The sequence below is a fragment of the Hemiscyllium ocellatum genome, chromosome 45 (assembly GCF_020745735.1).
Source record: "Hemiscyllium ocellatum isolate sHemOce1 chromosome 45, sHemOce1.pat.X.cur, whole genome shotgun sequence".
Lineage (NCBI taxonomy): Eukaryota > Metazoa > Chordata > Chondrichthyes > Orectolobiformes > Hemiscylliidae > Hemiscyllium > Hemiscyllium ocellatum.
Genome location: NC_083445.1, coordinates 1,353,872 through 1,368,305, shown reverse-complemented (window position 1 = coordinate 1,368,305; position 14,434 = coordinate 1,353,872). Strand labels below are relative to the sequence as shown.

The window sequence follows — 14,434 nt, the reverse complement described above, 5'->3', positions numbered from 1 at the left end:
ATATCAGAGAGTGTGTTACAGTGAGGGGTGTTGGGTATATCAGTGTGTTACAGGGAGGGGTGTGGGTTATATCAGTGTGTTACAGTGAAGGGTGTGGGTTATATCAGAGAGTGTGACAGTGAGGGGTGTGGGTTATATCAGTGTGTTACAGGGAGGGGTGTGGGTTATATCAGAGAGTGTGTTACAATGAGGGGTGTGGGGTATATCAGTGTGTTACAGCGAGGGGTGTGGGATATATCAGAGAGTGTGACAGTGAGGGGTGTGGGTAATATCAGAGAGTGTTACAGTGAGGGGTGTGGGTTGTATCAGAGAGTGTTACAGTGAGGGGTGTGGGGTATATCAGTGAGTGTTACAGTGAAGGGTGTGGGATATATCAGAGAGTGTGACAGTGAGGGTTGTGGAGTATATCTGTGAGTGTTACAATGAGGGGTGTGGGGTTTTTAAGGGAGTGTTACAGTGAGGGGTATGGGTAATATCAGTGTGTTACAGTGAGGGGTGTGGGATATATCAGAGAGTGTGACAGTGAGGGGTGTGGGGTATATATCAGTGTGTTACAGTGAGGGGTGTGGGTTATATCAGAGAGTGTGACAGTGAGGGGTGTGGGTTATATCAGTGTGTTACAGTGAGGGGTGTGGGTTATATCAGAGAGTGTGACAGAGAGGGGTGTGGGGTATATCAGTGTGTTACAGTGAGGGGTGTGGGTTATATCAGAGAGTGTGACAGTGAGGGGTGTGGGTTATATCAGTGTTTGACAGTGAGGGGTGTGGGTTATATCAGTGTGTTACAGTGAGGGGTGTGGGTTATATCAGAGAATGTGACAGTGAGGGGTGTGGGTTATATCAGTGTGTGACAGTGAGGGGTGTGTTATATCAGTGTGTTACAGTGAGGGGTGTGGGTTATATCTGAGAGTGTGACAGTGAGGGGTGTGGGTTATGTGAGTGTGTTACAGTGAGGATTGTGGGTAATATCAGTGTGTTACAGTGACGGGTGTGGGGTATATCAGTGTGTTACAGTGAGGGGTGTGGGTTATATCAGTGTGTTACAATGAGGGGTGTGGGTTATATCAGGGACTGTTACAGTGAGAGGTATGGGTGGTATCTGGTAGTGTTACAGTGAGGGATGTGGGTTATATCAGAGAGTGTGACAGTGAGGGGTGTGGGGTATATCAGTGTGTTAAAATGAGGTGTGTGGGGTATATCAGGGACTGTTACAGTGAGAGGTATGGGTGGTATCTGGTAGTGTTACAGTGAGGGATGTGGGTTATATCAGAGAGTGTGACAGTGAGGGGTGTGGGGTATATCTGTGTGTTACAATGAGGGGTGTGGGTTATATCAGGGACTGTTACAGTGAGAGGTATGGGTGGTATCTGGTAGTGTTACAGTGAGAGATGTGGAGTATATCAGAGTATGTTACTGTGAGGAGTGTGGGGTATATCAGAGTGTGTTACTGTGAGGGGTGTGGATGATATCAGGAGTGTTACAGTGAGGGGTGTGGGGTTTTTAAGGGACTGTTACATTGAGGGGTGTGGGGGATATCAGAGTGTTACAGTGAGGGGTGTGGGTGATATCAGAGAGTGTTACAGTGAGGGGTGTGGGGTATATCAGTGTGTTACAGTGAGGGGTGTGGGTGAAATCAGAGAGTGTGACAGTGAGGGGTGTGTGGTATATCATAGAGTGTTACAGTGAGAGGTGTGGGTAATATCAGAGATTGTTACAGTGAGTGGTGTGGGGTATATCAGAGAGTGTTACAGGGAGGGGTGTGGGTTATATCAGAGAGTGTTACAGTGAGGGATGTGGGTTATATCAGTGTGTTACAATGAAGGGTGTGGGTCATATAGAGACTGTTACAGTGAGGGATGTGGGGGATATCAGAGACTGTTACAGTGAGGGGTGTGGGTAATATCAGAGAGTGTTACAGTGTGGGGTATATAAGAGAATGTTACAGTGAGGTGTGTGGGGTATATCAGAGAGTGTTACAGTGAGGGGTGTGGGGTACAGCAGCGTGTTACAGTGAGGGATGTGGGGTATATCAGTGTGTTACAGTGAGGGATGTGGGGTATATCAGAGAGTGTTACAGTAAGGGATGTGGGGTATATCAGACTGTTACAGTGAGGGGTGTGGATAATATCAGAGAATGTTACAGTGAGGTGTGTGGGGTATATCAGAGAGTGTGACAGTGAGGGGTGTGGGGGATATCAGTGTGTTACAGTGAGGGGTGTGGGGTATATCAGAGAGTGTTACAGTGAGGGGTGTGGGTTATATCAGTGTGTTACAGTCTGGGGTGTGGGGTATATCAGCGAGTGTTACAGTGAGGGGTGTGGGGTATATCAGAGAGTGTTACAGTGAGGGGTGTGGGGTATATCAGTGTGTTACAGTGAGGGGTGTGGGGTACAGCAGCGTGATACAGCGAGGGGTGTGAAGTATATCAGAGAGTGTTACAGTGAGGGGTGTGGGGTATATCAGAGAGTGTTACAGTGAGGGGTGTGGGGTACAGCAGCGTGTTACAGTGAGGGGTGTGGGGTACAGCAGCGTGATACAGCGAGGGGTGTGGGGTATATCAGAGAGTGTGACAGTGAGGGGTGTGGGGTACAGCAGCGTGTTACAGTGAGGGGTGTGGGGTACAGCAGCGTGATACAGCGAGGGGTGTGGGGTATATCAGTGTGTTACAGTGAGGGGTGTGGGGTACAGCAGTGTGATACAGTGTGGGGTACAGCAGTGTGATACAGCGAGGGGTGTGGGGTATATCAGAGAGTGTTACAGTGAGGGGTGTGGGGTATATCAGAGAGTGTTACAGTGAGGGGTGTGGGGTATATCAGTGTGTTACAGTGAGGGGTGTGGGGTATATCAGAGAGTGTTACAGTGAGGGGTGTGGGGTACAGCAGCGATACAGTGAGGGGTGTGGGGTACAGCAGCGTGATACAGTGAGGGGTGTGGGGTATATCAGTGTGTTACAGTGAGGGGTGTGGGGTATATCAGAGAGTGTTACAGTGAGGGGTGTGGGGTACAGCAGCGTGATACAGTGAGGGGTGTGGGGTACAGCAGCGTGATACAGCGAGGGGTGACAGATTGTAATCTGTATTGTTATGGATGACACACTTACTGTCTTCCGAAGTTCGAATTCTGGAGACAGCACTCCATTCACTCCACAATCTCCTGTTTGTCTCTCCTTCTCGTGCACATTGTACCCGAATCTCATAGAGTGTGAATGGCTGCAGATCCTCCAACTCGTAAGTTGTTGAATGGATTCCAATTTCATCCTGTGAAATCTTTAACATAATGCAGCAAACGTGGTTATTTTCTGGAGAACTCTGTATCAGGAGGAGCTCCCTGTTTGATGTGGAGGAGCCGGTGTCAGACTGGGGTGGACAAAGTTAAAAATCACACAACACCAGGTTAGAGTTCAACAGGTTTTTTTTTAGATTACTTACAGTGTAGAAACAGGCCCTTCGGCCCAACAAGTCCACACCGACCCGCCAAAGCGCAACTCACCCATACCCCTACATTTACCCCCTACCTAACACTAGGGGCAATTTAGCACGGCCAATTCACCTGACCTGCACATCTTTGGACTGTGGGAGGAAACCGGAGCACCCGGAGGAAACCCACGCAGACACGGGGAGAATGTGCAAACTCCACACAGTCAGTCGCCTGAGTCGGGAATTGAACCTGGGTCTCTAGCGCTGTGAGGCAGCAGTGCTAACCACTGTGCCACTGTGCCGCCCAGTGCCGTTTATTTGGAAGTACTAGGTTTCGGAGTGCTGCTCCTTCATCAGGTAGCTAGACGGGTAAGATCATTGGACGTAGAATTCAGTGTAAACAGTCAAATTGTCAGATAACTGATGCGATGTATTGAACAAACTTAGATTGCTGTTCAGTCTTTAATCACTTAGAATGGGGATGCAGGTTTCATTCATTAAAATGTGAATCCCAGAACTTCTTTCAAATCACAGTCTGGCGATAACTTAACGTTTTATCAAAAAGGTGACACCTTAGCTCAGACAATGCATTAAAGCTGTGAGGTTAGAGTCTGTCTGTATAGAGTCAGATTCATTCTGTTTCCACAATAGTAATTTTTAAATGGAACACGGACTGACTGCCTACAGACTGTCTGCTTTTTGAGCAAAATAGAATGTATCTGCAAATACAAATCTGAACATACCAATTCACCCTACAGCCTTTTATATGTGTGTGTTCTAAGTGATTAAGAATCAACAGCAATCTCGGTTTATTCAATACATTGCATCAGTTGCATGACACTTTGATCTTTTACTCTGAACTTTGTGAGTTTTGATCCTGCCCCACTAGCTACCTGCTGAAGGCTTGTACTTCCAAATAAACCTGTTGGACTATAACCTGGTGTTGTGGGATTTTTAACTCTTTGATGTGTCAGTATCCCAGAAAGAGTGCCCCATTTCTTTCTGATCCGGTATTAAACTGTGTAATGTTTTACAAGCTGTCAGCCTCTACTTTGCTCACTGAGTACAGAAGCAGCTTCGGTGATATTTTGGTTCGTCTCTACAGTGACATCTTCCTCCCCAGTAGCAGCACAGAGATTCCCGCTGGCTCCAGTGAATCCAATAGGGGACTCTGCACGGTGTGAGTTGGAAAAGGAAGGAGAGGAGAGAAGCTGCTGCTGTCAGGATCGAAAGTGAGAGGGCCACCTTTCAGGTGACCCATGGGTTCATGTTTGAGGGACGCATGGCCCAGGCCTTGGGGCCTCCACCTCAGAAGACCAATGATTCAGGAACAAGTAAAACCAAAACGTATTGGAGAAACTGACGGGGTCTTGCAGCATCTAATGAATGAGAGACATTAACATTTCCAATTTAATATGCCTCTTCTTCAGAACCCAGGTTTTTATTTCACATTTCCAGTGATTTTACCTTTATTCATAGAGTTCAGGAGCATCGATTACGGGTGGAATTCAAGTTGTGTACATTGTGCTTAGACAATAGCTAAATGCAAGGTGTATATGGTTCACTGCACCACACATGTCTGATAACCTTCAGACAAGCCAGCAGCAGTCACTTCTCTGGATAAACCCGCAGGTTCCACATTTCAGGAGATGATTAGATTCCCTACAGTGTGTATACAGGCCCTTCGGCCCAAAAAGTCCACACTGACCCTCCGAAGAGCAACCACCCAGACCCATTTCCCTACACCTAACACTATGGGCAATTTAGCATGGACAATTCACCTGTCCTGCACATCTTTGGACTGTGGGAGGAAACCGGACCATCCGGAGGAAACCCACACAGACACATAGGGAGTGTGCAAACTCCACGCAGACAGTTGCCCGAGGCAGGAATTGAATCCAGGTCCCTGGTGCTGTGAGGCAGCAGTGCTAACCACTGGGCCACTGTGCCACCCTGATGCTGAGAAAGTTGGGGCTTGTGTGATATCATTTGTCAATTTAAAAGCTGTTTCAGCATTGACAACCTTGTTAGTCTCACATGATGTGACTGGGCTCAAGTCTCTGATGATACCAGTCAGATATTTGTAAAACATGGAGGCTCACTTCAAATCAGCAATTTGTTTTGCTGGAATACCTCAGTGAAGTGACGCTGCATGGGAATGTCACCGATATGGTTAGGAGAGTCATTGTAAGGTCAGAAAATCAGACAAGGCCCTTCAAGAATATAAAGGAAGCAGGCAAGAAACAGGAAATTTTAGGATGAAAAGGGCCCAGGAAATGCCCTTGGCAAATAGGATTTAGGAGAATCCCAGGGCATCTTACACATATAGTGGGAGCAAGAGGCAGGTAGGTACACTCAAGGACAAAGGAAGGAACTTATGCATAGAGTGAGGTAGAGTGAAAACTTCACATTGGTATTTACCAAGGAGCAGGACATGGCTGAGTGCAAGATTAGGAAGGGGTATGTTGATATTCTAGGACCTGTCAATAGATAACTCCCCAGAGCCCTTGGGATCTATCCCAGGATACTGAGGGAGGCAAGAGAGGAGATTGCTGGGGCCTTGACAAAGATCTTTATATCCTCTTTAACCACTGCTAAAGTTCCAGAAGACTGGAGAATAGCTAATGTTGTTCCTTTGCTTAAGAAGGGCAACAAGGATAATCCAAGAAATTATAGGTCAGTGAGTCTTACATCAGTGGTAGGGAAATAATTGGAGAGACTTTTAGCTAGAGGATTTATTCACATTTAGAAGACAGATGAGGTGAAGCATATGGGAGATCAAATACAAGAGGAAAGGATACAGTAAATGGCAGAATCGTTAGGAACAGAGGGATCTTGGGCTGCAGGTCCATTTCCTGTGTGGTACTAGGATAAAAGGTTGACACAACATTGAGGGCTGAAGAGCCTGTACTCTGCTGTACTGTTCTATGTTCGATGATCTGTTGGGGTTTATCACCCAGCCTGTGTTTATCATACCTTGCTGTCACTTGCTACTCTCACCAGCTAAAGAGCACACCAATGCTGACCCCCTTAAAGGGCTCAAACAGTTAGGGCAAAGACTGACTTACCTCAGTCCAGAACGGGTCATCTACAACTCTGTACTGAAGCTTAAACTGAAGGGTTTTTGATGAATCGAGGTTGTTGGGTTTCTGCCATGTAATAAATATGGATTTTGAAGTGTCCGGTGTCAATTCTCCAGTCACAGCAGCTGGAGACAGAGGCTTCACTAAAGGAACAATACAGCAGTTTCAGAAAGTGTAGGCAGTTGGAAAGGCAGCCATTACCATTGACTACATCCGTTCCAACCCAAGACTGGCTCCAGATTCCATCACTGCATCTGCATGAAACCTTACTAACTCATCATGATCAAGACAGAAGCCAGCCAGGATTACCATGCTATGGCTGTTGAGGTAAGGCAATATTTTTACCTTTGAATGGACTTTTAGCCCAATGAGAGTCAGTCTGTGTGGAAACTGTATCCCAGTCAGTGTCAGTGTATGTTGAATTGTACCACAGCGAGAGACACTATCTGCGGAACCTGTACCACAGTATTAGTCAGCATGTGGGCAATTCATACCTCTATGAGAGCCAGGCTGGGTGTTGAATTATACTTCAGTGAGAATCAGTGTGTGTAGATCTGCATTCCAGAGAGTCTCAGTATGTGTTGGATCATACCCTCGTGAGAAATCAATGTATGTGGGACCTGTACCACAGTGAGATGAAGAGTCACAGGCTAATGAATGTTTGTGAGTAAAGTTGTTGTTTAGTGTGACCAGGGCTATGTGGTTGGTTATTAGCCAGAGTTGATCGAGTTCACCTGACCTCCCCATCAAATTTCACCCTGACAGATATGCAGCCAAATCACACTCAGCTCAGTTTGAATACTGGTCATGGGGATGATAGATAAAAGTTTAGTCCACTCTGCAAATGAGATCCCTCACTGAATTTACACAGAAATGGCTAAAGTGCCTGGTAGTTATCCAAAGGTCTTTTGTTTAGCTAGTTGTACATTGTGTGACGGAAATGCTAACCATTGATTATGACAACAATCTCTGTACCTATGTCATCAATGATGAATTCCAGTCTTTTTAAGCTTTCCTCTCTCTGTGTGCCATTGGTCTTTACCCAAGCAACGTAGGTTCTTCCTGCAGTGAATTGCTTCCTCTCCAACAGCAATGAATGTAAACAGGTCGATATTTCAGTTGGGTCAGTGCTATGGGAAGAAGAGTAGGCCATCAACGTGCGATCATTACTGCTTGAAAGGATTCCTCCCAACTCAAGCAGCACAGACAGTTACACTGCTCACTTGTTCCAAGACAGGTTGTTAATGGCCACAGGATCTAGCAAGAGTTGGCCAATTCCTGCATAAATCGTGCTCCCCAGGTTCAGAAAATCTCAAAGTTCAAAACAATAGGTAAAAAGTGTAGTTAGGTAAAAATAGGAAGAGACTTGAGCCATTTACTCTCAAACCTTTTCACTGTCCAACTAGATGATGACTGATCTGTCATCTCAGTCCCAAGCTGTCTAAAGAACATCCATCAAACTCTTGACTTAAATTTTTCATTGCCCCCAGCCTCAACAACTTTCTCAGGGGCAGAGAGTTCCACATTTCTCTTTCCCTTTGTCTGAATAAGTACTTCCTGATGTTATCCTGGTATTTCTGAGTAAATACAAGACCTGGTGGGGAGAAGACCAAAATTGGAGGTGTAGTGGACAGCGAAGAAGGTTATCTCCGATTATAATGGGATCTTGATCAGATGGGCCAATGGGCTGAGAAGTGGCAGATGGAGTTTAATTTAGATAAATGTGAGGTGCTGCATTTTGGAAAAGCAAATCAGAGCAGGACTTATACACTTAACGAGAAGTTCCGAGGGAGTGTTACTGAACAAAGATATCTTGGAGTGCAGGTTCATAGCTCTTTGAATGTAAGGCCACAGGTAGATAGGATAATGAAGAAGGCGTTTGGTATGCTTTCCTTTATTGGTCAGAGTATTGAGTTCAGGAGTTGGGATGTTATGTTGCAACTGCACAGGATATTGGTTAGGCCACTTTTGGAATATTGCGTGCAATTCTGGTCTCCTTCCTTTCAGAAGGATGTTGTGAAAGGGTTCAGAAAAGATTTACAAGGATGTTGCCAGGGTTGGAGGGCTTGATCTAAAGGGAGAGGCTGAACAGGCTGGGGCTGTTTTCCCTGGAGCATCAGAGGCTGAGAGATTTATAACTTTTTTAAAAAAATACATTGCATCAGTTGTGTGACAGTTCTTTAACGATAAATTCTGTGTCCTATGATCCTGTCCCACTACCTGACGAAGGAGCAGTGCTCCAAAAGCTTGTATTTCCAAATAAACCTGCTGGACTGTAACCTGGTGTTGTGTGATTTTTAACTTTGTACTCCCTGTGTTATCAAGTTCCACACGGTCTCTCTTGTGAAGGCATTTGTCCTAAATTCCCTACTGGATTCATTGGCCATCTTATATTGGTGCTCCCAGATCTCGTCTTGGTTACAACTGGAAACATCTTCCATTATATTAACCCCAAACTCCCCCACAATTTTGAAGAGACCTTGATTTGGTCTCTTAGAGTCATAGAGATGGACAGCATGGAAAAAACCCTTCGGTCCACCTCACCCAACTAGATATCCTAAACTAATCTAGTTCCATTTGCCAGCACTTGGTCCATATCCTTCTAAGGTTAGAGTGGTGCTGGAAAAGCACAGCAGTTCAGGCAGCATCCAAGGAGCACGAAATGTCGACTTTCCAGCACCACTCTAATCTAGGATCTGGTTTCCACCATCTGCAGTCCTTGTTTTTACCATATCCCTCCAAACCCTTCCTATTCATATATCCATCCAGATGCCTTTTAAATGCCCATTGGACCAGCTGATCAAGATCCCGTTGTACTCTGAGGTAACCTTCTTCGCTGTCCACTACACCTGCAATTTTGGTCTTCTCCCCACCAGGTCTTCTATTTACTCAGAAATAGCAGGATAAGTCCACATGTAACCATTGGGTACCTTCTGGTTTTGGGACCTTTACTATGAGTGAGCTCCAGTCACTGTAATTCACTTCGATTGGAACATGTGTTCAACCTCCTTTTGATCCTGTGCCAACTTTAGAGGGTTATGCCTATAAGAATGTTGCTAAATCAGAACAGCATCTCCTGTATCTACATTATACATAGTTAGATTAGTATTTCCCAGCTTATTTCCACATATCTCCCCATGTGATCGTACTAACTCTTTCAGGTCATTTTGATTTTATTCTGTAAGTCTATAATTTATTCCAATTTTTGACACCTTCTTCATTGCCCAATTTAATTTGAGAAGTGTCCAATTCAGAATCCTTTGAACTTCGTACTTCCCTTTGTGTTGTAACCTGTAACACAGTCTCCTTTGACTTTCCTTCCCTGTCAAACTACCTTTTGAGCATATTCATGTGACATACTCTGTGAAATTTCTTTCTGTCTGGATTCTTTAACAAGTAGTTCACCTCACTCCATTTCTTTTTGATTTGATAAGGCCCCACTAAACCTTGCTTTTAAAGATTCACCTAACACCGGAAGTAACACCTACCCTTTATTTCCGATAGCAAAATTGCAAGTTTCTGATTTATTGTCTGCTTCCTGTTCCAATGTACGCTGTGATACCTTTAAATGCTGTCTAGCCAACTCCCCTGCTCTATTTAATTGTTCCCTAAAATTTGACACATCGTTCAGATGGGTAGTCTCTGAATTCTGAAAATGTGTTGCTGGAAAAGCGCAGCAGGTCAGGCAGCATCCAAGGAACAGGAAATTCGACGTTTCGGGCATAAGCCCTTCATCAGGAATGAGGAAAGTATGTCCAGCAGGCTAAGATAAAAGGTAGGGACCTTTTAGCTGTGATATTGTGTAATGGATGGCCTATCGAAATCTAGTGGACACATCCATTATTGTTAACAAATACTGATATCCAGTTTTTGTTTTAGGTAGGGGTCCTACGCAATCAGTTAAGACTCTTGTAAAATATTCCTCGATATGTATTAAAGGTGTGGGTTTTATTACTGCCTGTGGTTTTCCTGACATATACCTGACATATTTGACATGTCTGGCAAAATTCAGCTATGTCCTTGTACAGCCCAAGTAAAAATGTTTTTGTATTTTAGCTTAAGCTTTTCTCACCCTTGAATGTCTCCTACTGGTAGTTCATGCACATTACAACACTTCCATTCCATAACCCACTGGCAATACGACTTGATGAACTTCTGTCCATTTGTTATCTGCCTGAATGTGTGATGGTCTCCATTTCCTCATTAAGACATCATTTCTGAGATAATAGCATTCAGGGATTCATTTGGATTCTTTTTCCATGTATGCCTTATGGTACAATTGGCTTAGTTTTCATCTTTCTGCTTTAAATCAGTTAATTTCTCTGAACTAAAGATGTCTGTTTTGTGATCTATCTGCTCCTATTTTGTGTCAACCATTTGATCAAACAGGGTCTCTGCTAATTCCACTTCAAGTTCCTTATCTGTACTGTTTGATCTTTCCTGTTTCAACTGGTGACTTTGTAACCTCGTTACCACACAGTCTGGAAAAGTCCCAGGATATATGTCCCACAATTGTTCAGTTGCCTGAATTTCCACTGGCATTTCAACCACAGTCAGCAGCACTCCTACTATATATCATTAGCAAGGCCAAATTGTATTCCTAGAGCTGGGAGTTTGCCCAGGAGTCTTTATTAGTACCTTTTTCTGGCAATAGTCCCTCAGAGATACATATCTCATCTTTCAACATCAACAATTGAGAGGATCCTGTATCTTTTAATATTGTAACCTCTTTACCTGCTGCTCCTGGCCTATGTGAGTAGACTTTACCTTCGTAGGTATATGAATAGAATAAAATAGAACCCCTACAGAATGGAAACCGGCCATTTAGCCCAACTAGTCCACACTGACCCTCCAAAGAGTAATCCACCCAGACCCATTCCCCTACCACTCTACATTTCCCCTGACTAATGCACTTAACCTACACATCCCTGAACACAATGGGCAATTTAGTATGGCCAGTTTACCTAACCTGCACACTTTTGGAGTATGGGAGGAAACCGGAGCACCTAGAGGAAACTCATGCAGACACAGGGAGGATGTGCAAACTCCACACAGTCACCAGAGGCTGGAATTGAACCCAGGTCCCTGTCACTGTGAGGCAGCAGTGCTAACCACTGAGCCATCGTGCTGCCCATTGACCTGGTACTTCCTCCTTAACCAACCTCTGACCAGGTTGTACATTCTGGTGCAGCTTTCTAGCTTCCACTGTGTTTTCCGTTACCACTCCAACAAAATTCACTGGCTGATCCTGTTTTCCTACATCTGGCTTCCCAGTGTTTTACCTAACCCACCAACACTGTGATTTCACCTGCAGTGAAAACACTGGAGCTTTTTAAACTTCTCTTTCCCCTTCAAGGGTTTCCACTTTGCCCTGTGGGAAGTTATCCTTATGATCTTCACTGAGATTCCTTCACTTCCCTTTCTACTTGAAGATTTCTGTTTTCCCCAATTCCTATCCCTCACGGATTGAAATTGATTTTGGAAGCGAAGCTTTGATTTATTGACCAACTCATAATCATCTGCCAATCTTGCTATTTTAACTCTCTACTGTTCTAAGTGAGTTCTCACTACCTCAGGAAGTTAATTTTTGAACTCATGTCTAAGTTGCAACTTCTTGAGTTCAAATTCTCTCTCTTTCTTCCTTTCAGCTCTTTCTCTCTTCTCTCTCTTTTTCTTTTGCTAAAGTGATTCATTCTTTTTGTCTTTCCTCTGCTTTTAATCGCAATTCAAACTGTTCCATTTCTGATGCCTTTTCCTTATCTTTTGTCTCTAACCCAAGCTGCTTCATTCTCAATTGAATTCTAGCCTTTTCTAAAGATTCTGATGGCATTTCTGGCAACTTTAAATGCTGAACTATTGCTGTACTTATCTCTCATTTCCTAACAGAAGGAAGCAGCTCTAACCCCAGATTGTCTGCCAATTCCATCAGCTTGGTATTAGTCACCTTTTCCAAGGTCCCTAAAGTCACTTCTTCCATGCCCAGAAAATTGAAAGACTGAAAGAGCCATTGCTATCCTAATCACTGTTTAAACCAACCAAATTTAACACCTAGAACAAAAGACACTGACACCTACCACTTGGTGCGTTAGAATCCATCAACCCTAATCCTGAATCGGATCTAACACAAATCTTCTCAAAAATCACAATTGGAACTTTTGAACAAATCCCGCAAAGAGCCCCCAATCTCTTATAGACCAGGTGAGACCCCGCAAAACATTTCAAGAAGGTAGCCCTGACCCTAACTTTGTTTTAAGCAGATGTAAAGTGGATATTCCAGGAGGGATGCAGATGGCCCAAAAACGTAATTTTAAGCAAAACAGAATTGTTTTGCAAGATTACCAAATGATCCACAAACAAAAGAGAACAGAATATAGAATAACTTAACCTAACTGAAAACCCAACAGATTATCCCAACTTAATGATGCTGTTCCAAATACTTGCAACAATCCCCATAGACACCCCTTGACAAAAAAGGGAAAAATCAAACACAGGTTCTACAGGAGAGAGAGATGGCAGAGAGATTCAGCATGGAACACTTTCTTCCATCTGGCTAATTCTATGATGAACAGACTCAAAACAGACTGGCAGTTTGCTCTGAACAGCCAGACTGCTAAACCCTAACCAAACCAAACCAGGGAAAAGCTGAGCTGGGAGAACTGGCCCCTCCCCTTTCATTGTACATGTGGCTTTTTTAAAATAAAATTTAAAAGCTTCTTCAAATAGATCAAGCCAAACCTTTGGGAACCTGTGTCTTGTAAACCAAGGGTAACACAAACCTTGTTTAAGGAGCAGCATGGGAGCAGGTACAGAGCAGTTGGATTGAATGGCCTGTTTCGTTGCTAGAAATTCCATTTCATAGTTTTAAAGCTTTGGCCCCTGGTTTTAGACTCCCCACTAGAGGTAATATTATTGTTCGATTTATTTGATCATCTGACCCATCTCCATTCGATCACTCCTTAACATTTTATACTTCAGGTAACCCTGTTAAAGCTTGTTTCTGTAACCTGCCTCGTAATTTCAGCCTTCCAGACAGCCAGGAGAGAATAGATTTTACCTGAGGATTGCACTTTCAGGAGAAGAGTGACTTCCCACACATTCTTTTCTCCCTCATTTCCCCCAGTTCTATAGAAGATATGAACTTACACTGGGTACAGTTTCACAGTTGGAAATAGAGAATACTGAAAATTCTCAACAGGTCAAGGAGCAGGTCTAGAGAGACAAAGAGTTCATATCATCCCCTCAGTACTGCAGGAATGGAAGTTTGGATTATGTGATGAAAGTAGAAAAGATGGTTTCAGATTGTTCTGACTAAAGAGCAGAGAATCCTACGTGCCCCCTCAACCCATGTACCTCTCTGACAGGGTCTGACTGTGCACTTGCCTGAAACAATACAAGGGGATCACTTACCTGCCCTTCTCCTGAAAATAGAAAGTGTAGTTTGTTGGGATAACATCACTTGGATTCCAGGTACAATTCACTGCCGAGTTCTTGTGGAATCTGAAGCAGAATAGGTCTTGGGATGGGTCTGAGTAATAATAAGGAATAAAGTGAGTGAAACACTTTTCAGCTTTAAAGGGGAAGAGCCAACTCTCTCTGGCCTTGCCTTTCCTCCAAGAGCCCGGAGCCACAGAGCGACAGGTGACAACTGTTTAGCCCTGAGGAAGGGCTTTTGCCCGAAATGTCGATGTTCCTGCTTCTCGGATGCTGCCTGACCTGCTGTGCTTTTCCAGCACCACTCTAATCTAGACTCTGATCTCCAGCATCTGCAGTCCTCACTTTCACCACAACTGTTTAGTAGCTCAGTCACCCTCCAGCCTGGCCTCAGTACAACAGCATCAAGGATCCGGTTGTTCCCAGTGACTGAAATGACACTGTCTTTGATATAGAGCTGCAATCATCACTTCAGAAGCTGCAGCATTGGGGAAAAGACATTGAA

General features: G+C 44.2%; 1 protein-coding gene across 1 annotated transcript in view; it reads right to left on the bottom strand.

Moving 5' to 3' along the window:
• The window catches only part of LOC132835973 (interleukin-12 receptor subunit beta-2-like), a 76,212-nt gene that overhangs the window by 48,776 nt on the left and 13,002 nt on the right, over positions 1–14,434 (bottom strand). The window contains exons 3-6 of the mRNA XM_060855146.1: positions 13,906–14,023; positions 7,474–7,628; positions 6,484–6,641; positions 3,100–3,265 (exon numbers count right to left, since the gene is read on the bottom strand). Coding sequence (XP_060711129.1) covers positions 3,100–3,265; positions 6,484–6,641; positions 7,474–7,628; positions 13,906–14,023 — 597 coding nt within the window. The remainder of the gene's footprint in view (positions 1–3,099; positions 3,266–6,483; positions 6,642–7,473; positions 7,629–13,905; positions 14,024–14,434) is intronic.